At 37.1% G+C, this 23,394-nt stretch overlaps 1 protein-coding gene across 2 annotated transcripts in view; it reads left to right on the forward strand.

The window, feature by feature from the left end:
• Window positions 1-10,720: 10,720 nt before the first annotated feature.
• Window positions 10,721-23,394, forward strand: part of LOC135473011 (sodium- and chloride-dependent glycine transporter 1-like) — a 28,930-nt gene continuing 16,256 nt past the window's right edge. Inside the window, exons 1-5 of one of the 2 annotated variants that reach the window (XM_064752781.1) lie at window positions 10,721-10,844; window positions 12,814-13,006; window positions 13,885-14,016; window positions 17,949-18,276; window positions 19,227-19,359. In XM_064752781.1, coding sequence (XP_064608851.1) covers window positions 10,815-10,844; window positions 12,814-13,006; window positions 13,885-14,016; window positions 17,949-18,276; window positions 19,227-19,359 — 816 coding nt within the window. In that variant the 5' untranslated portion in view covers window positions 10,721-10,814. Of the gene's footprint in view, window positions 10,845-11,221; window positions 11,390-12,813; window positions 13,007-13,884; window positions 14,017-17,948; window positions 18,277-19,226; window positions 19,360-23,394 lie in introns of those variants that run through there. The other variant, XM_064752782.1, reaches the window with a different exon arrangement.

Consider the following 23,394-nt stretch of genomic DNA (forward strand, 5'->3'; position numbering starts at 1 on the left):
CACGGCCAAATACCTCACCTCCACTGGAGAATACGCCCCACCCACAGCAAAATATGCTCCACCTACATCCAAATACCTCACGTCCACAGGAGAACACGCCCCACCCGCAGCAAAATACGTTCCACCTACAGCCAAATACCTCACCTCCACAGAAGAATACGCCCAACCCTCAGCCAAATACCTCACTTCCACAGGAGAATACGCCCCACCCACAGCAAACGTTTTTGCAGTTTTGTCTAAGTAAGCATCCAGTTAGGATGACGGTAACCCACAGCCTCAGAGGCGTGTGAAGAACAGCGTGACAGTAAGGATGAGGTACTCGGTTTGATGTCTTGGGAGGCCGCGAGTTGCACCTGACAAGGGATGTTGGGGCAAAGAGATGGAGGGCGTTCTGCGATTCCTGGTTTCACAAGTAACCATGCACCACTGGTATATCGCAGATTAGTGGGTGTTGGTCGAGGGGAACGTCGGAATCAGTGCAGCATTCTTTGTGGGAAACAGTCTAAAAGGACTGCCGATGTCAATGGGCGTAGGTGCAAATTCATCCAGAAATGGTGTGTTGAACAATGTTCGTAGATTATGATCTCATAACATTCCATTTGTTGATCGCGTGAAATTGTCCCATTAATCTTCTTATGTTATGTTTTCTGTACGTATGCTTTTATGGTGAGGACCAGTCTATGATGTTGTCTTTTGTATACTGTATCTTCGCAGTCCCCTGGCATCTCTATATGTGACATGGAATGAGAACCACACATCGAATGGATCCAGTTCCCGAGAAAAGTTTAATCTGTTACTATAACTAATCTAGCTTTTTCACCACAAACTTGGTACTATGCTGACCATTAACTACGTGTATAGTTCTGGGATCTGTTTCATTCTACCCAGCTTAGCTTTTATAAATGCAGATCTGTACTCTTCCAATCACTAACATAGAACACTGTCTTTTTACGTGTGCTGTCCTCAACCTCAAAGCTCTACGCTACAAAATCATGTTTCCGTCAATCTGCAAGAATTTAGATTTCATACCACCTATGGCTTCACGTGAATAGCAACTAAAACAAATGTACCTGTCTCACTGAAAGCAAGCCAAACTTCGCTGGCAAGTCCACCTTAGCAACAGATACACCTGCTTCGAAAATGGAGAAGCTAAGCTGTTAATATGGCCTACCGATGTCAGAGTTAGACTTTGACGATTGGATAACCATACGGTTTAATGCTACGTAATGATGTGCCTGTCCATCACACCAAAATCTGGTTGTCGGGTTATAATTCTATGCAACCCCTTCTTAGAAGAAATGTGGTTTTGACATGTCCGATATTTTTGGTATAAACACGCCAATACTAAAAAGCCATATAGGCCTGTGATATGGCGTTCTGATCTGTCGGTCCGTCTGTCTGTAATTATTTATAAACAGAGCCTTTTCGTCAACAGTTTTCAAGCAATATCAATGGGGGTTTTGGGGCAAACATCACCACCCTGCATAGAGATGTGTCTAGGACATTTTTGTCGCGGTCTTGCTTATTTTAGCTTTACAGCTGACATTATATTAGCCTATATTTATTACTGTAGACATCGACCATGTGGATTAGCTATATTGCACGCCTATCGTCCTTGTCTTTCGACACTTGGCAGCCCAAAACGCCTGTTATACATGACAGGATTGTGGTTGTTTTTGGTAAATCTACAAATCGTCAAGATCGGACGAATCTTAACCTGGCAGAGTCATAGCTTCCACGGTCCCGCGTCCAAATGCGACAGGAGAATACCGCGTAATACGAATTGTGCATAATATCTTGCATTGATAGATTGGAGTCTCCTGAATCATTATTCTATGCTAGCGCGCTAACCACTCGGCCACGAAGGTGCCCATATTAAGATTTATGTTATCATGGTGTTACTTCACCATCCATCAATAGGTTAGAATCTGATATACTGATGATATGTTGTCGCCCCATCGCCTGCCACCTCCGAGACGCACCCTGACCACGAAGTACTGGGGAATGAGTAATGGTACGGCTCCATGGGCGATACCAAAGGTGTACTCTCTTAGGCGGGAGATGCTAATCCCTGACAAGGTGCAGATGTTAAAAACAGATCAGATAGACTTGCTAGCGTTGCTTGTCTGTGACTACGCAAGACGATGTATTTTCAGGATACCTTCCAAGAGCTGTTTGTCAGCAGGCTTCGTCAAGCTGACGTAAAGCCTTGGGTTGTAAGGAGTGACGTCTTCCTGTGGAATTTTCCACACCGACTCGGGTCTAATTAGAGAATCGACCCATCTATTCATTTCGTTCAAGGGCAAATCAAACATTTTTATTTGCCACGTGCCATGTCTAACTCTATAAGCCACCTTCGAAAAGAAGAGAAAATACGTAATTTGTAGTTTGTATCCAGCTTTATTTTGGATAAATTCACAGTCATGATGAGGGCATATCGATTGTAATCAAGCAGTGTGCTGGTGCAGCTGATAGCTAGATCACTCATTGATCCGGGATACAATCATGACGCCAGCTATAAAACGGTCCGTGCTGTCACCATTACTGGCTGGAGGGCTTGCGGAATATACGGAACAGTATTTTAACCATCCATTACAGTTAAACAAAGAAAAATTCAGAGGTGAAAAACATTTTGCAGCCACAACTGCTTTACTCTTGTTTAAATAACATATATTTTTCTCGGACCAAGAGATAACGTTTTCAAAAATGGGAACAACAGGGTACGAGAAAATATTTTTTCTTTTTCGAATGTTCGGTTTACGGCTCCCTATAGGAATGACTGGACACAAACGCAGAAAATTTAAGTGAAACAACAGAATATGCCATTATAAGTTTCAACAACATTATAAGTATGCAATTTTTGTGACTTCCCAAATTAGTAAATTTAGATTTTAGTTATATTTAATAAAACCACGTAAATTTTGTCCAACGTGCTTTATAGTTCTGTAACTTCACTGGCACATTGGCTTCATGTTAGACTACTTAATTATCACTCGGCTATTTTCGTGTCTTTGACTGAGGTATATATACGATTACTATTGAGATATATCTAAACTTACAAAAAGCCTGAGAGCTCATGCACACTTCTTTTCTACATGTTCATTTCATTACTAACTATTTATCCCCTCCCATTCATGTTTGCTCTGAAGAATGGGATTTTCTTGGGGATAGTGCTAGGTCACAGGTTATATATACACATATATCGCTGTCTCTAGCTCGCCTGCTATAGCATGCAGAAGGACACACTATGTTAATAATCAGTGAGATATCTTCATCAGATTCCTGGAGTACAGTTATGTGAGACCTGTATCATCTAAAAGCATGTCAGGTCCAAGCTGTGCAGTCCATTGTTCATTGCTGTCTTTACTATGACGATTTGTGAACAAGCTGGTCAGGTATTATTGGCGTATTACAAAGAAGAATAGTCAATCTGGCATTGTGTGGCAAAACCTACCGCATTATGCTTGTCCTTAAAGTGACCCCAAAACCCTGTCCGGTGATACAGAGCTCACATCCGGAGCGTCATGCTGTTATAGTTATGCAATATCTGGGCACTACGTTGCCCACAGCAGTGCATGGCCTTAAAAGCACTTAGGCATAACAGCCATTGCTGAAAACCGCTTGAAGTCTACACAGTTAATATACACCATGATTCCGGAATTGCGTTTTCAGGTCTTTCGGATCCCTGGTATGTCATGTATAAAAATGAGTCTACCCCATAGGGTGGTATTTGCGTTTATATTTCAGAGAAGATTCTGTCAACTTGCCGAGTTGATGGCGAGAGTCACGACGAGGAAATGATCTAGCTGGAAATTCTGGATAAACCATCGTGGCTAATCTGTGTTATAGATCTTCCCCTAAATTCCCCATGCACCAGAGCATTGACAACTGTTGCGTGGCAACACAGGCATGACGAAAGAGAATAATCCAAATAAACATTCTTTACCCCTTGGAACCCTCAGTTAAAACCACTATCAGTAACAGTTACACATATCATAAAGGTGCATATACAGCCTTTCATTCTGTGTATTCATGTGGACTACGAATTTAATTAAACACGAAAAGCATAGAGAGTAAAACCAGAGCAGCGACGACAGTGTGATAGCTGGCAAATGGTTACATATAACCGGTGAAATAGACGCTCCTGGCCGACTTACCTCAGGGTTTTATTCTAACTGTTCATGTAAATACATAAATAGGAGCAAATTACATCCCCCCCCCCCCCACCAGCGCTCTGGCTTAAGCAGAATTAGGTAAAAAAGAAAAATGCGATGATGCTATTTGCAATTTATTAGAAGAACAACTCGTCCAGTTCTATGTCCAATTCCGTGAGGTAACTGACCTGTTTTTAGTGCCTTACTTTGGTGTACGTGCCCAAGGTGGCCCGAGCGTGCGAGATTTTACCAGTGTCATACACGGTCATCTTGGCCTGGGCATCCTTCGAAGCACCCACCGGGATATATATACATGCCCACCTTGATTTGGGTATCTAGGCAAGCACCGACTGGAATATATATATACATGGTCAGCATCAGGACGTCTGGTTTGGACACTGATCTACGGTGCGAGTATATAGGTGTGAGAATCTCACAGTGTACCAAACGAATACATTATCATAAAATATCAGCGATAAACCATGAAAAATGAAGTAAATAAATAATTAGATAAATAACTATTTAAATAAAATATGAAATAAAATTTAGAGAAAGGCACATGATACAAAAATTTCATGTTTTGTTTGCTTTCGCTTTTGTTTTCTTGTTTTTTTTTGTAATGTTTTGGAGAGTTTTTTTGTTGTTTTGTTTTTTGAAATTGTATTTTTTTTACCTTCTTTTGTTTTACGACAATACGCATGAATTAAACTGAAATAAAGCATTCAGTTCAATTATTGTCTACATTTTGTGTTTTTCATATTTATTTTTTATATTACTGATATTTCCTTCGTGTAAACATTGATACTTCGAAAGCAGTCGGTCCATGTAGATAAGATTAGGCATATAACCATATATATCCAGAAATCATTTCACCAGCGGTAGCTAGTATTGATTCAGCAAAGTAATAGAACAAGTTGTTTTTCGACGTGTTTCATATTTTGGCAGATGAGACCTGCCACCATATACACTGTCATAATTCTTGGATAATGTGGTACAACGCAAGAGAGTATAAAAAGTTATTTTGCCGTTCATGTGATGTAGGTGAATGAGAAGTGATCAGTTAGAATTCAGCATTCTTGTGTAAATACATAAAGAAATAAACAAATAGATAAATAAATAAATATTAACACCTGTCAATCATCTGTGTTTTCGTTGCCGTTTATATCGCCTCACTATATTCTTATATGGTCTTCCTCATAAAGCTAAACTGAAATTACATATCAGCTTACAAAGTATGATTCCGGTTAACCAACAAGATTTTATTTCATTCGATATACATGTACTTATATATATATACAGCTGATACATATATTCTCTTGAACTGGACCCTTTAATTCCCTAAATCATACAGACAATGCCCAAATAATCAGTTTTTTAAAAATGTTTAAATGGGTATCCCTGCATTTATTTTCCAGAATATTAAACCATCCTTGTTGTTTGATATTTTCACTAATTTACAAATCATATCTCTTCTTCTGCATAATTTTATACATTTCCACCTTAAACGCACACCCTTAAATTGTTAAAATTCCGTGTGTTTATGCATGTATTATTTTGGTTCTTGCTGCGGTGAATGCACTGTTATGGCTGTACACACATTTAATGTTTTATTAGGAAGGATTTGTTAGCCTGTATGTCAGTGTAACAACATGTAATCTAATTCATCATGTGTATTCTTGCGGTGAATGTACTGTTATGGCTGTACACACATTTAATGTTTTATTAGGAAGGATTTGTCAGTGTAACAACATGTAATCTAATTCATCACGTGTATTCTTGCGAATCTTTAGCATTATTATTTTTTGCAGCATTTATACAATCCATTATATACCCCATAGTTAATTCGTGTATAAATGCACTTTTTAAAAAAATACATCTAAATATATATGTGCAATGTCTAAAGATATATCTTGTTATTACGGTCTATGTCAATTTCAGGAGACCCACTTGTGGGCAAAATGCCGTAGGCAATTCCTCGTTTAAAAAAGAAATCCAAAGATTAAAACCTTATATGTTGATGATTTTCTAACACGCTAACATGATGAAACTATGAAACACCTAGTTAAGGACAATTAAATCTTTGCAAGATCCTGAAATATGCATGATGAAATGGGTTTAGAATTTGGAATTTAAAGACATTTGGCTTGGAATACTTTCATTTAAAGATACATTAAGAGATACATAAAGATACATCCTGTACACCAGTGTATACGTTTTCCATCTGTCCACTTGCCTACAGCACGCTTTACTAGATGTATATTTGTTCAAAACATAATTCTCAATACCGGTATGAAAAATTCGATCGAGTTTCTCATTGTAAGTATCGGCACACACATGTTCCGATATATACTGCAGCCTATCAATAATCTTCATGAACGGATATTTAGTTTATTTAAATCGCCAAGACACCAGGGTAACGGGGACAATATAACAGATATATGTAGGTGTTAACCGATTCAGCAACATGGTCAGAGAAATTATGGGAAAATTTGTATTTATTTATCTATTTGATTCGTGTTTAATGTGATGCATAGTCAAGAATTTCCAGTGACATGTTATCAGATTGCAACCATTGATTTGGAAGGCGACATCTTCGGCTTCTGCCTTTCCTGTAACATGCGTGTCATACAATCCACAGGTACAAATAAAGAAATTTTCACTTGTACGATTGGTGCCAGCATATTGTACCTGCAGGAAATCGGAGTAGGCCTACCCGGAAAGTCATTTTTCCCTACAAGTCTTTTTTATGACTAGCATATATATGTATTCCCCAGTAAAGCCCAACACAGTTGTTCACATGTCGAAACAGATAAATGATAACTGCGGCAGTTTTTACTTGTGAACTTTTCTACGTGTGACAAGTGCATGCCAGGCTGGTGGAAGTCAAACAAAAGTCATCTAGGACCAACCAATAGAGCACCGTCGACCGCTTATTGCCACCATAGGAACCCAGAGGATTGGAGCACCGGATGCATGTATGCTTTTGAAGTGTTTATTAAGGGCGCAATAATTTCTTGATAAACAACATTTTGGGGAATATGTTGCTTTTAATTGAAATGGAGTGCAACTGCTAAATGTTAGTTCTTATGATAAAACAATGGTTTTAAAACACAAAACAACCGACTTGCTCATGGCCACTAAGGAACAAAAAAAACAATGATTGGAAGCAGGCCAATCCGGAAAATGTCCTGTTCAAGTAGATTAACCATATAGAGAACAGAAATGTTGCACTGACAAAAAGAGGTAAAACATCCATGCGGACGTGCGGTTTTGTCATTTGTCCCACATTGCGAACAGGAAACTTGCAGTGTCAGGAACGAAATTTGTCAAATAAAATATTACACATGTGGTCTTGAAAGTTAGGGGGCACGTGAACACCGGCTGTCGTACATATACAAGGTACATATATGGAGAAAAGTATTTATAGATAGGCATGTATAGCTTGGGAAGGGAAATTATCCAGGTAAAAAAAATTGCAAGGGAACGACAATTACATCGAAGTTAACTTAATTAAGAGCAACAAAATCTCAGTAATAGCTCATATAAGTGCTACGACTCCTAGACGAGCAGGTCACGGCTCCTGTATGTGGGTCAGGGGAAAAGTACTCGCGTGTATAAGCGTTGTTATGCCATCCGTATTACGACATTCAGTCAGCCGTGTAAAGTGATGAAGTGTGCAGCTTCATTAATTTTTTTTTTTTTTTTTTTTTTTTTTTTTTTTTTTTGATTGGTGTTTTACGCCGTACTCAAGAATATTTCACTTATACGACGGCGGCCAGCATTATGGTGGGTGGAAACCGGGCGGAGCCCGGGGGAAACCCACGACCATCCGCAGGTTGGCTTCATTAATAAAATGTTAGGTATAAGGTCACTGTGGAGAATACTACGCCAGTACTTTTCCTCTGATTTACATATGTATAAATACACTTCATTAAACATTAATACACACCGCCACCAATTTCAATTTTCCAAGCTTATTACCGGCCCGGATAGCACAGATGGTAGAGCGTCCGCTTCGGGACCGGTAGATCCAGGATCAATCCTTGATCGAGTCACACCTAAGACTTTAAAAGGGGAAGTTGTAACTTGGCGTTCAGCATGAAGGGGATAGTGCAACGACTGGTTGACCCGTATCAGTATAATGGCTCGGGCGGGGAGACTTACTTGCCTTCGGTAAGTCGTCTCAGTGAAGCAGCACTGAATAAAAGAGCGGTGGATATCTGTCCTGCAACAAGGAGTCACATTACACGTACATGCACCCTAAGGATTCCTTGGTCGTCATATGACTGAAGAATTGTTGAGTACGACGTTAAACCCCAAGCACTCACTCACTCACTCACTCCAAGCTTATTTTGCTGTAAGTACCCAATAAATCAGAGCACCACCTTCTCTGGAGAAAAGAACTGACCATTAATGTCTGACCAATAAATTCGTCAGATCAACCTGTCATTATCCACGGTTGTTCGAATCACTCTAGTGCTCTTTTAAATCACATAGTTTGCCCATTGCCCAATGAACAACTCCATGCACATTTATCTGGAAACAATGTCAGTAATGATCTAGGGGATTGTGCGTGTGACCTTAAAGGAAGACGTGGAGAAGAACTGAACTGGGATATTAACCCATAACTCTCTTGGGTTCGTCATCTCAAAGCTATTATATGAGACCCTCTAAAAACTAATCTGTTAAATTAATAATACGGTGTTTTCTATATTGATACAATATAGGCCACTAATCTTACATAAGACCGTAATTCACTTTCAAAAGTTAACACACTTGTATGGGTTTCGGACCGTATATATATATATATATATATATATATATATATATATATATATATATATATATATATATATATATATATATATATACTAGGTAGATCGAAAAAAGTTTTGCAGGTATTTGATTACTTTTGTGACCATCTTGTGGCCTATGCATCGTTTGCCACTCAGTAATGAGAGGCTAGAGCCAGGAAACCGAACTGGTTGGCCTGGTGGCAGTATAATTTGACTCGATGGGGTGTTCGGCACGATATTTCAGTGACGACATTAAACCTCAAGTGTACATGCATATATAGTTATAGACAACGCACTCTGGTGCATGATTTCTCCGTTATCCACGTACTACTTCGATGGCCTAATGGTTAAAAGGTCTGCCTCCAAATCGGGAGACCCCGGGATCAAACCGGGTCGGGCCATACCAAAGGCTCTAAACATGGCATTTGTTACCGACTCGCTTGGCGCTCGAGCACTGAGAGGTTAGAGCAAGGAAACAGGAGTGGTTGACGCGGTGTCAGTATAGGCCTAATGTGACTTGGCGGGGTGTAATGTCTGGAATGATACTTCAGTGGCGGCAGCACTTTGGGGCTTGGACTCTCTCTGCCATAAGAAGACACGTAGTATGTACATACACACACCTAACAATACACACATCAAATGGCTGAATTTTTTTTAGTATGACGTAAAACTCCCAGAATGAATGAATGAATGAATGAATAAATACATGCATACATACATACATACAAACATACATACACACATACACACAAACATACATACATGCATACATACATACCGATGCATGTAAATGGATACATACATACCCTTTCCACAACATATCTTAACTGAGAGGGAGCCAACTCACAATCACTTATCGCCACGATATGGCTGAAATATTGCCGATGTGGCGTTTAGCAATAATCATTCATTCATTCATTGATTCATTCACAATCGCTCATATGCTAGTGCATGCTTGTATAGATTTAACACACAGCTAAGTTTCCTCAATTAACTACTTTTTGTTTTTATAAAAACTGAAGTGGTGTGGAAAATATTAAGAATTCTTTCTAAATCTGAATTTGTTCAGGGGTGGAAATATTTCTGGTTTCTCTTCTTTCTTTCCTTCTTTTTCTTCATTTATTTGTGACAAACTTTTACGTCTTAAACAAACTTAAGGTAAACAAGGTAAAAATAAATGGGTTACCGTTGTTAAGATTGTGCCCCACTGACACGCTGGAGTAAAGCATGCTGGCATTTGTCACGCTTTTTGTCTCAGCTGCTCATTTTCAAGTGTTTCATGTTACCTGTTTAATTCTCTGCTTATTTGATGAAAAAGATTGTAATCAATTAATTCAGCTGTATTTGGATTTACACATACGCATATTGTGTCTAAATTACAGTGACACGTGTATGGGAAAGAAATGCGCGAAGTGTGTTTTATTTATCGATCTGTGTTGATCCTGCTGGCTTATGCACGTCAGCCTGACATGGCTCTACAAATTATGTGCACAAGCGAAGGCTGCACACATGCTGCCTACATATGCTACTTCTTGTGGAGAGTAATTTTCCACTGCGTTGTCTGATTTCTTATTTGTTTTCTCCAGTCAGTCGCGTCTGTACTTAAACCGAGCAAGGTTGATTCAACTGACTTTAATTGTTATCATGACTTGTATTTTTCTAAACTTTCTTTTGCATTAAGTTGCCGAACCCTCTTCCCCCCTCCCGGAAGTCAAAATGAGTCCATCCAGTGACGTCATTACGTCTATGACTTGACTGTCTGAAACTGGAAAAAGGTCTTAAGTAACGTTCAATTCATAGTGCGTGTCCAAACGTGGATTAGTACTACAATCTGTGAAGAAATAATTTCAAGGAAAGTAAAACCATGGATTATGAAAAATGCAAAGGAGATGAGGTAATTTTATTGTTGGATCTCTTAATATTTATCAAGGCCTGGCCAGACAATATTGCAGCCGCATCCCAGTCGAGTTCATTTCCTATTGTGATGCGGAGAGTCCTGTGAGATGAAATGAGATCTTTGGTTATATTTGCGACAGGTGCTAATTCACGTAGTGAGACCTGTAAATGTTTGATTTAATTAATGTCAGCAATATGCGAGAGTTAAATTTCATTTTTTGTCCTAGCAGTTTTAATCCAAGTGCCTTGCTTTTATTTTATTAGACATTGTTCCTGGCAAAAGTCACGTGACACAATAAGATTACAACGTTATTTTCAATGTTAACATTGTCTATCTCACCAGTTCTTGTTTCGGGGTCTAATCCGTATTTCCTATCAGATACTTCCAAATGTATAGAATGCCAAACCATTGGCGGTAAACGGGGCAAACTATAAACGGTTCACTCCAAAGTACAGTATATCACTGTCGGCACACGTGGTCGAGCACTTTTTACTTTCAACAGAGTGGCCGAAATATTGTTATCAGCTACGGCGCGGAACCAGGTTTGTGACATTGTCAGAGTGTTTCCTTACAAGTAATCAGAGTGCATGATCAGTTTTCTTAGTAGACGAGGAAGTTTTTCTCTTTTCGGACTCTTGACTTTGTGACTATAAATGTACAATATGACTCGTAAATAAGAATAGATGCACACTATTTAGCTACTGTGAAACTTGTAGTGAGAGGGGTTTGCATAGTTACCTCTTGTAACTAGTAATTTCATTATGGAGAGGGAGAGAGAAAAACAAATGCTTTGAAAACAAAAATTTACATATCTCCTGTTAATTTGTTGCAATTCATTGTGTGTAATACATTTATATGCTGATTTTCTTAAACTACAGCTGTACTGGTAATGTTTTTTTTTTAGTTTTTTTGTTGAATCAAAATAATTCAGTGGCCATGAATGCTGTACTGAGCTCTATGCTTGATTTATTGATGGAGAAAAGTGTATATATATATATATATATATATATATATATATATATATATATATCTTGATTTATTGAGGGAGAAAAGTGTCATTATGAGTACATTCTCATTGTTCCAATGGGAATTCAACCATCTGTCCATGGAAATTGTAACTAGAGTACTTATATATTAGTAGATAACTTAATTTAAAGAAGGTATCAAACCAGTTTAAGCTGGTGTTGTTGGCCTTGGGAGTTTATTCATTTGGGCACTGGGAGAGTCACAGTCTGTCATTAACTTCATTGTAACCTTGTAACCATACATGTACCTGTGACACCTTTTTAGAAGGTATGTTGTGCTAGACACGTTCTTTACTGCTTTTTCAAGTTTGTCTTATTGGTATCTGTTGTGCATGGCATAAATTGTACATTGTATGATATTGATACATAACTTATTTCTTCTCATTTTTGGGACACCTGGTCTGGTTGTTTTAGCTAGTGTACATGGAATTGTAGCAAGAATATTGAGTTTCTTTCTACTCACATGGTTACACCAACTAATGAACATACTGTCTTCACTTTTCCAGAAAGCTAGGAAAGATATGTAATATTCAGCTTTCAGCACTACTAATATCTGTTCCAAAAATTAGAAGAATTAGGGTAAAAATATATATATATATATATATATATATTATGTGTTAAAAAAATAAGTGGCGGATTCACTTAGCTACTTGAATGTTGATTCTGTAAATGACAAAATGCAAAGGAAGTATATTTTATGGAAGAAGCAAAATTTACTAAATTAATGTGTAAATAGCCTGATATTGTTTAACAGGCCATACTGTTTTTTGGTCTTGAATATTGTTTTTTTGAAACCCTTAAAGATTGATTTTTACGTGTAACAGTCACTATTGTAGTGAGAACTCGCTCTTTTTTTTTTTACAAGAACAGTCTTAATATTGTCCAGTCACTAAGCATATCTAGAGTGAAATATGAAAGAAAAGAATGCTCTCTCTTTTCAGGATAACAGTGGAAAGCAGTTATCAGTTTCAAGTGGCAGTTCAATAAGTATGGGGAGCTCTGGTAAAAGTGATGAAAATAAGCAACGTGGCAACTGGACAGGGCGGTTAGACTTCATTCTTTCTTGCATTGGCTTTGCAGTTGGCTTAGGCAACATATGGAGATTCCCATATTTGTGTTACAAAAGTGGTGGAGGTGAGTTTGAAATAATTCCAACTTTTAATATGTGCCTTCAATGTAAGATACATTTTAGACATTGTTATTTGTATGGTTTTTTTTTATTCCTTCTTCCAGTATATATATTTTTACTCCCTCCTGAATAATTTAAAAATTGCATTGTCCCTCACTAGCTTAAATTAGTTTATAATGCCACACTTCAGGTTCGTAATTCATAGATACATTTACCTAGTTACTCTTCAGGGTCCTTAAGGTTCAGACCACTTGCACTTTTTAGCTTTGACTATGCAGTTCCACAGGTGTAAATCAGTTGTTCTGTCTGTTGGTCCGAACATTTTTGACATCCTGCATGTATCTTATAACATCGCCTCCATAGCTGAGGGAGTTAGAACGCCAGCACGGCACAATGACCCAGGTGCCTCTCACCATGCTGGCTTCCTCACCGGCTGTAATGGCCGTGGGTACCTGGCTGGGTGATTTTTTTCTCTCACCTGCAAATCAGATGTATAATATATGATCTATCAATATGGCATAAATCACTAATCAAATAAATACAAATGGTACATATTACTTTGATGCTTCAGATTTCTAACCACTCTTAAATACTCTTTAATTTATTTACCTATTTAACATATCTTCACCAGTAAGATGTTCTCAACATGATATGGCTGCAATACTGCTGATGTGGCAGTAAGCCATAATCATTCATTCATTCACCTGTGAGAATATTACTGAGGTTACATTTGCTGTTCAGCTTTTTTTTTTATACTTTAGCTAAATGCCAAGGTGAAAGATCAATTTATATGCTAACATTGAGACAATTATTTGTGTTAGTTTCGTGATGTATTCTCATTTGTAACTTAATGAAAGGCATTTTTCATCTGTTCTCTTTCCAGGTGCTTTTATGATCCCATATTTAACGTTCCTTATACTTTGTGGTGTCCCACTGTTCTTTCTGGAGATTTCATATGGGCAGTTTTCCAGCCTGAGCCCTGTATCTGTTTGGAGGTTTTGTCCGCTGTTTAAAGGTAATGTAGTCTTTGTTATATTCTTTCCCTTCTTTTGATTACCTTTAAATACAAATTGAGTATAAATATTGTTAACACATTGTGTATTCATATCAACTTTATCTCTTGGGAGTATACCGTAATATCATGATTGAGAACAAATGCGGTTTCAGTATATTAAACCATAAGAGATAGGTTTTACTAAGAGATAAGTCCTGTGATAAGAATGTACTTGTCTGACATCTTTTCCTGAAGTGCATATGAAGAGGCTCAGCTACATGTAGCATTGTAGTAGACACAGAAGAACATTTAGCACATCTATACTCTTGAACGTATAGTTTACTGGATAGAAGGTTCAAGAGCACTCTGGGGCCGCTGTTGTGTAGACAATCATTTTCAGTCTGCAAGGTTACAGATTTACAAATTTGAAGTATTTTCAGATGAACCAAAAAAAAAAAAACCGAAAGAAGAGATTTGTACAACATTAATTGTACCTTGGTATGTGAATAGAAATTTTGGGTCAAGATTTAAATGTGAAAAAAATTTGCTTTTAAACACTTCAAGGTATACGTCCCTGTGGAAGTTTTTTGGCGATACCAAACCAAAAGAACTGTGGTCAAATTAAATAAATCTTTAATTTTTGAATTGTGTATAAAAGTGTTAAACTGTGCAAGCATGTCAAATGTGACAAAACATTCTCTTCCAAACACAAGTGAAGTTGGCTGATTATGTTTATGCTGAGTGTCATAAATGTGTTGAAAATGTATTACAGTTTTCCCATTTTCTGTGATGCATTTTACAACATCATGGTTCTTTTTGGGATCTCAAGATCTTCATTGTTGTGTCAGACTTACATTGGATTCATCACATCTTCTAGATATGCAGACAGTGAATCTTCTTCAAACTTCATAGCTAAAATATAGGTCCAGTGTAATCCAGAGTGTCCTAGCAATTACGTATAGCTATAAATCTTTCTTCCTAATTATAGTATTAAAGACACCTGAATTTCGCATTGTATACACTCAAGAGTACTCTTGATTTCCCTTCTTCCTTATAACAAGTGTTCATGCCGGCATGTATAAGAAAGATCCTGTTGCTGTTTGTGTGACCTTTATTTTAAGAATCTGAGCATGGCACATGGGTAAGGCTGCAGACAGAACCATCCTTCATTCTTCAGGGTAATTTTCCATCAGGCTGGCCAGCAGTGGAGCTCATTGATATACAGCAGCTCAATTCTGATTGGCCAAGCTTATTTCTGCCATTGATCTAGCAAACACACCAGTGGCTGGCTTAACAGTTGGACAGGCAATTTGAATATCATACAATAGGTTGCCAAGAAACAGGGCTTGACTTTTAGGCAACTGGCGGGCTAACATTTTAATGTTTTGTTTTTAATTAAAGGAACAAAAAGCTTTTGTTAGTGTTGTTTTTTATTTTTTTTTTTGTCCAGACAAAGATGTATAATCTTGAATTGTTTTCAATTAAAAGTTTACTCAAAATTATTTAATTAAAATGAATAATTAATTAATGAATGATGTACCCACAGCTTTGAATCTGCTCTTTTTCAGCAGTATACACATATGTTCATGCAGCCACCTGTACTAATAGAAAAAGTGCAAGTTTACACAATTAATCTTTATTAGAAATTTATATTCTAATATTGCAGTATGTTTGGGCGTTCAGTGGCCAATGATAGTCAGCATATAAATCCAGTGTACACATACACAAGTAGTAGCACATAATAAACACTTACATGTGTTTCTAAACAAATTATTCAGTCATATCCATTAGACTGAATCATTTGTTTAGTGTTGATGATGCATTACTACTTGTGTACATGCCTCAGGTTTCAAAGGCTTTATCTATATATCTACAAGTATTAATTACATTAAATATGCACTTACAAGATTTCCTTGGGTCAACAAAAACATTCAAGCCTACTTGCATGTATCCAGAACATTTGCAACCGTTGTAAGCATGTAAGTATAGTTGATGTGTGTAAACTGATAAAATATTTTTATACTCTTCATCCAGATTGGCTTAAGGGTGTTGCCCTAGCAGAGAAGTGTTTATCTGTTCACTTGACTGGCCTTCTGTTTGTATATTTACGTAGACTCTTTAAAGCTTGTAAACAGGATTTCCAGGTTTCAAACTTCACAGTGGAAGGGTACCGCTATCAGAGAGTAAAGATGAGAAACGACTTGTTTAACTCTTACATCAGCAATAGGCCTTATACAAGATCAAACAAAGAAACACGAAGATGCTGGAATAAATTCAGCACATACATGTGAACAAAATAGATAAATAATACTCCAGACAATAATATACAAAAACAATACAAATAATTACAAGTATATATATATATATATATATATATATATATATATAGTGTCTTACTGAAGACAACGTCCAAATCAGGATGGAATATTCCAGCTTTTAAAGGTGAGTCAGTTCAGGTAAATATGGAATCCACAGTTAAGATGAATTCTCCTCTGACGATGTTGGTCACCGCTGCCTTGAAGGTATAACTTCTCAAGGTAGACGGTTTGACAGTAGCGCCTGTGATGCAGAGCTGTCGATGAACATTTTACTCCTCGGAAATATACACAAAGGCAATGTCAGGGTAAACTGGGATGAAATGTATGTAATTGCACCAAGAGACAATGAGTGATGCAAGCTCCAAAATAACATCTCCAAATTATAGCAAGTGGCAAAACACAAACATGTTTTGACAGTAAACATGTTTACAACACCGATACATATTTTGAGAATGTACACTGAATTTACAATGACACTAGACTCATAAACACCAAAGCCACGAAAACGCTCAACTGAATTACAGTGCAGGCTTTATAATACACAGAGAGAAAAATGTAGGTCAGACACTGACAAATAAAAAATATAATACAATGTTTAAAGACAGGGTTCGTAACAATAGGTATCAGTGTAAAGGAATAGACATTGAGAAGATTCAACCGTATTCATTTTGGTGACGTTGGCTGATTGTTTCAAGGTCATTGGTGTTGTTTGTGACGGACTTGTAACGCATCTTGAATTATAAGCAATTATCATCAAATTTGTACCATATGTATTTTTTTTATTTTTATTTATTATTTTGTCAAGGCCGTTGATTTTCATTGATCTTGTTTGATTTTTTCAATGCCGTTAAACCTGTGCCTCCACTACTGTGTAAACATTCTATCTCTTTAATGCTTATAAAGCTTATAATCCAGGTTTACTAAAAAATACCATGTTTACCAGTTTACAGGCATTGGAAAGAAACCTGTTCTTTTTTGATGACAGGCTTGGCAACTTTATTCAAATGTCACTGGTTTCTTTCAGTTACACATGCATGTTGTGATAGCTTGTGAGCACAATATATATCTCTATATGTATCTTGTGTAACGTGTACATACATGTACTCATGTGACCGACCTATTGCTTTTCATCTATTGCAACTGTGCCTTTTGGCCAAGGGGTATTTAGTGCTTTGAATGGTATTTTTAATAATGTATTGGAGAGAACTTCTCAGCTGTAGCTTCATGAAAACATTATTAGGCCAATTATTTCTGTAAATAACCAGTGATGTGATGATTTGACCACTGATCACTTGTGCAGTAATTCCAAGTTGCTCCGGACTGAAAGCATTAAAGAGAAACTCCAAACATATCCAACTTCTTTCAGTAGAAGTTTTACCATACCTCATAAGCCAAATATACTGTTATAGCAGTTTTCCTTAAATTGACTACTTTCACAGGATTAAACTTACACCATATGCCTGTTTGTACAGTTGGCCATAGAATTTGTTGTTCATAAGACCTCCTTCATGTATTGCTGTGTACATACGTTTTTCAAAGCTCTGGAACATGCTGCTTAGTATTAGAATATTTAGACATTGCTAAAATTGAGGACTGTAAGGAAGATAGGTCATGGTTATGTTCTGTATTTGACAGGTGTGGGCTATGGAATGGTGATAGTGTCCGGGATTGTTTGCATCTATTACAACATCATCATCACATGGACTCTCTACTACCTGTTCATGTCCTTCAGGAGGGTTTTGCCGTGGAGCACATGTGACAACGTCTGGAATACTGTGAATTGTGCTTTACGAGGCATTCATGCTGGCAACAGCACTGACAATGACACGCTGTCTGCCAATGAAACCAGCTTTCCATTTCAGGATTTTGGTAACACCGTGCAAGAAATGGTTCAGAACAGCTCTGCCTTGTCATCTGCAATCAACAAGTCTACTAAGGTGACTGCAAGTGAGGAATACTGGAGGTAAGCATGTATGCCTTTGTCAAATTTATGGTCTGAAAAGATTGTAGAAAATATATTAATATAATGATAGATATGTTTCAAGAAGATTACAGTGGCAAGAATTCAGTAGATAACTAGTTAGCCCATCAGTTGCTTTGAGAGTCCCAACATGTCATGCACCAGCTGTTTTGAATTATTCCATGGAAATACTCTGAGAGATGTACATTTTCATGATCATGCTGTCTCGTGTGGTATGGTTTGATGTTCGTGTACAAATATTGGAAAAAATGCTTAGGATTAGGCTTAAGCTAATTATACAGACGTTGGTCAAATGGGATTTCCATCTTCTCCTTCAGCATGGATGTGTCAGTCAGTATACCTAATTATAAAGCTAACATAGTGATTTTTTTCTTGCCGCTCTAGTCTGTTATCCTTATCCTGTAAGAGCAAACTATACATATATGGAATAGCAGACTCTTTTTCTTTGTGTGAAAACATTTCGAGTAAAGCTTTGAAATAAAGTTTGTCAGTAAGTGTTAACTGTGAATCATTTGATTTCAACATTGATGATAACATTTATTGGGAATGTGTTGCATTCAGATATGTAGTGATTACAAATGTGACAAAACCAGGACTACATGTATGTTGATGAAATCTATGCCAGTATGTATATCAGTATATGTGTTTATTTGATGTCATTGGTGTTCAACCCTGTAGGAGTATTTCACCTAACAACAGCAATCGGTTTTCATATAAGATCTGTAATCTCTCAACCATTTTGTGGCAATAAAGCAAATGTTATTTTGAAATTTCACTGTCAGACAATATATCAATATATGTACCTGTCTTTTTGACACTGCACTACTCCAGGTAAATTTTGTCATTCTGTATTGCAGATATATTTTTTTTGATTAAAAAAAATAAAGAAAAACAAAATTATTTCTCATGTTATATTTTACATTTTTATTCAGGAACCATGTGCTGGAACTTTCTGATGGAATTGATGACATTGGTCAAATTCGGTGGCAGCTCCTACTCTGCTTGGCCCTGGCCTGGATCTTAGTCTTTCTCTGTCTATGCAAAGGGATCAAGTCTTCTGGAAGGGTAAGATCATTGAATACTTGCTCATTACACCCAGCCAAGCCCTAGTGAGAATGATAAAGGCCTGTTAAGTGGAGACAAGGGTCACCGATAAAGGATCACTGACTACTAGCTTATTACACCCTGGTCAAGCCCAAGGAAGAATGATAAAGGCCTGTTAAGTCGAGACAGGGTCACCTGTAGAGGTTGATTTATTGCAGTCAGAAGGAACAAGTTTGCCCTGAGTAAACAATGTACAGTGAAGAGTCTCCAAAAATTTATGGCACTATCTTATCTTACCTTTTACTTTAGGATAGTTGTCCTGTAATAACACCGTTAAAGGCCAGGGTTGCTGACACCCAAGGTACTGAATGGCAATCTGTTATGTAGGTTAAGATTGATAGCATACTGGAAGCCTACTTTCTGGCCATAGGTGAATCAAAGACTTCCTTTCTTTGAGTACATTGACCAGCAATGAAGTCCCTTAATCTTGTTTACATGGTGAAATAGTTTGTTTAAACGAGGATATTTAGGCATGGTGAAGGGTCGTGGTGCAACAATTTCTGACAGCATGTGCTAAAACTTACAGAAGAAATGGGAAATTCAAGCACTCTGATTTAGTGTTCATGCGCACTGATACAGGTGATACTGGTGCAAAATTTGTATGTGAAATTTCCTTAATTTGTCAAGGGGGCTAAGGTGGTTAGCATGCCAACGTAGCGCAATAACGCAGGAGCCTCTCACTTATGCCGTCCTCCTCCAATAATACTTTGCCACCATTGTAAAAGTGAAATATTCTTGAGTACGGCATAATTAAACACCTATCAAATAAATAATTTTTTTGCGGAATTACCCACTTGCTGAGTTCTGTCTGCCTTTCCTGTTATGAACCTTGACCTTACAAAGGTATATATTTCGTACTGGAAGATATTATTTTGTTGGGCCTTTTTGTGGGGATGATGGGGCTGTGTGAAGACTAGTATAACATGCAAGAATGTTACTTCCCCCGGTCAAAAGCTTTCACCCAGATTACGTTTACCTACTGGCCTGTATTTTCCAGCATGCCCTTTATTTTATCTTTTGCATGTTGGTATAGTTTCTTGTGGTAGTAAAGGTCAGTTGGACGTATTTTTGCTGCAAGGAGTGTGTACGTGGTGTCCTATCTTTAGGAGTCCCAAAATGTCATGTCTTATCAGCTAGACTATACAGGGTTTGATAATGTTATGCTACATACACATGAACACATGTTCTGGTAATGTACACAGTAAGAAATAAGTAAATAGAAGATGAAGAAAATAAGGCCTTAAACAGTGAGTTTAGAGGAGATCTGGTTATTTAAATTGTCAAGATTACATTTTCTTGAAAGAAAATGAAAACTATTACCCTGTGTAACTCTTATAAACTTTGAACTTCCTTTGTTGTCTGATAGCGTACATATGCTTGTATCTGTAAGCGATATAAATATATCTCCCATCAGAAGGTTAAACTGAAGATGCCTGATCTGCAGCCCACTCAAATCCCAATGGAAGTCCTCTTAGATGTGTGTTCTTGAGAAACCTGCTGTGGGTGTTCTTTCCCAGGGACCAAAGTGGCTTGCAGTTTGCTGATTCATATTGCAATGAATTTTCTTTTATTCTGAGATTATAGTTGTTTACAGCCATTTTTGTGCCAGCATTATCAATATGTAGTATACAATTAGGATCAACACTAATTCCTTCAGAATTATTGATTTGATTAAGGCTTACTTGATAAGGATCTCCATAGGCTGGCTGTCATGTTATCAGATATAATTTTACTGACACTAGGTTAGCTAGGCCATCATGACCAAGGATTGGCTCATATTATACATGTTGCTGTATTCTGATTTTGATTTATGCTTTTTTTCCCTGGGAATAGGGGAGTTGAAACTCTTTTGTCGTCAAGGTAAAACGAGTACTACTGTGTCTTGTGAAAAGTGTTAGGCAACCTTTGTTGACATTAATTTACAGGTTACATGTCTGACTCTGTTGGAGGGTACAAATGACACTTTTTCCTTTAGGAACTTCTCAAGTTCACAAACATTCGTTATCTCAATTTTCTCAGCCGCCTAGTCTGAAATTACTTTTCTGAAACTTTTTTTTGGACATCCATGTTATGATAGATGTGGTCAAAAACAGTTGCCTAACATTTTGACAGGTCACATGATACCGTTCGACTTTTCTACTGATAAAAGAGTTCAAACTGAAAACTCCCCTATTAGATTGCCTGAAATCTCACTGACTAATAATAATTAATTGATTAATAATGTACCTAAAAGAAAGAAAAGAAAAAAAAAATAAGTGGTCTTATAGCATAAAGAGGACAAATGCAGGAGGGAATGTTTACAAGATTGGAAAGCCTTGAAAAACATAAAAATCATAAAAACATCAAGGTGGGAGAAAATAAAAAGTTAGATTGTCAGATTTACTTTTATCGCATTCAAATAAAACGTAAAATAAAATTGTAGTTGCCTAATGCTGGTAAAAGGTAAAGGAATTATGTGAGATGAAAGTTATTTGTGATTCTTGGAAGGGTATAACTATGTAGGTCGCTTCAGAATAACGCTGCGCTGACAACTGATGCACTCACTGTCTACTAGTTGCTATAAACAAATCTCACACAAAGAAACAGATTGATGTCAAGAATTGCGAATTTTCTTTTAGCCCATACTCACATCACCATACATGTACATGGAGACAGATCACATTTTTTTTATGAGCTAAAGTATGGTGAAGGCTGTACATGTATATGTATCATATGTTTGTCTGCATTTGCTTATTACCAGATTTTTTCTGTGTTTTAACTTTTTGGCCTTATCATAGCAATGTGGCAGAGAGATGAGTGTATTAATCTTAATGAACCATTTTATAGAGACCATTTTCGTGCACAGTTTCTGAAGGAAATGTTTCAGTATTTTTTTTTGTTCGTGAGATTGTAATCATTAGCTCTGTAATACATTAATAAGGTCTTAAAGCTACATAGCTATTTCCAGATGAGCAAATTGATAACATGTGTATGTTACATATTTATTTGGGTAGTTTTTTTAGTTTAACACAAACATTTGCATACTTATGTATGTACATGTAACTAAAGAAATTGGGGTAGCCATCATATGTACATTGTATGAACTGGATGGGACCATGGATTGTTGAAATATGGTCGACAAGCTGAGCACATGCAGTACAACTCCAGATTTCCATCTCCTATTTTGTTTGTATAAAGTACTGTGTGGATGTAAAGCCTCGTTTGTGATGGCCTCCTCCCCTAGAAGGCACGAGGGCTTTAAACCAGCTGTTACAATAATGATCTCATGCTAGTGACAAGAACACACAGTTAGCTGACTCGTGCCATTTTTTGTGTATTTTATGAATGTGCATGTGGCTATAAATGTTCGCCAATTTGACAAATAGTTCTGTTCCCAGATGTTTTTACATTCACTGTTCACCACTTTAATATTGATCAGGCCCTGCTTTAATTTTGGTGTTCTCTCACTGTGCCACAAACATCAGTGTATGTATAGTTACTGTCAACTATTTTTTTTTTTTTTTATGGCAGCATAGTATAAATTCTTCACCAAGAAGTTGGTGAGCTAGGAGATAAAACTTCTTTTTGCCCGTCTTTGTGGTTGTGTGTCTGGATAACCATGTGGTTATGGTTCACTTTAGCTTCAGTCTGTTTGCTCAGTTTGCATATATATTTATATTATGCATGTAAGTTTGTGTGAGGTCAACACATCACATCGACAGAAAAAAGTATTGAAAGTTCTGCGTGAAACAGTCTGTTGTAAAATACCTTGCACCACAAAATACACATAGAGATAATTCAAAAACCACTCAGGTCATATGTTTTATTCTGGAACGATTTTAACACTTTTTAAAACACAAAACACAAGTATTTGGATGTTTCTGTACTGATTACTTTGTGATGATGGTGACTGAAGTAACTGTGAAACTAATTAGAAAGGGCTTTGTATAAAGTTTCATTTGACCATGCTTGAAAACAAAATGTAAATGCATAAAAACCCATTTTCAATATATACAC

Source organism: Liolophura sinensis, chromosome 8 (genome assembly GCF_032854445.1).
Source record: "Liolophura sinensis isolate JHLJ2023 chromosome 8, CUHK_Ljap_v2, whole genome shotgun sequence".
NCBI classification, from domain to species: domain Eukaryota; kingdom Metazoa; phylum Mollusca; class Polyplacophora; order Chitonida; family Chitonidae; genus Liolophura; species Liolophura sinensis.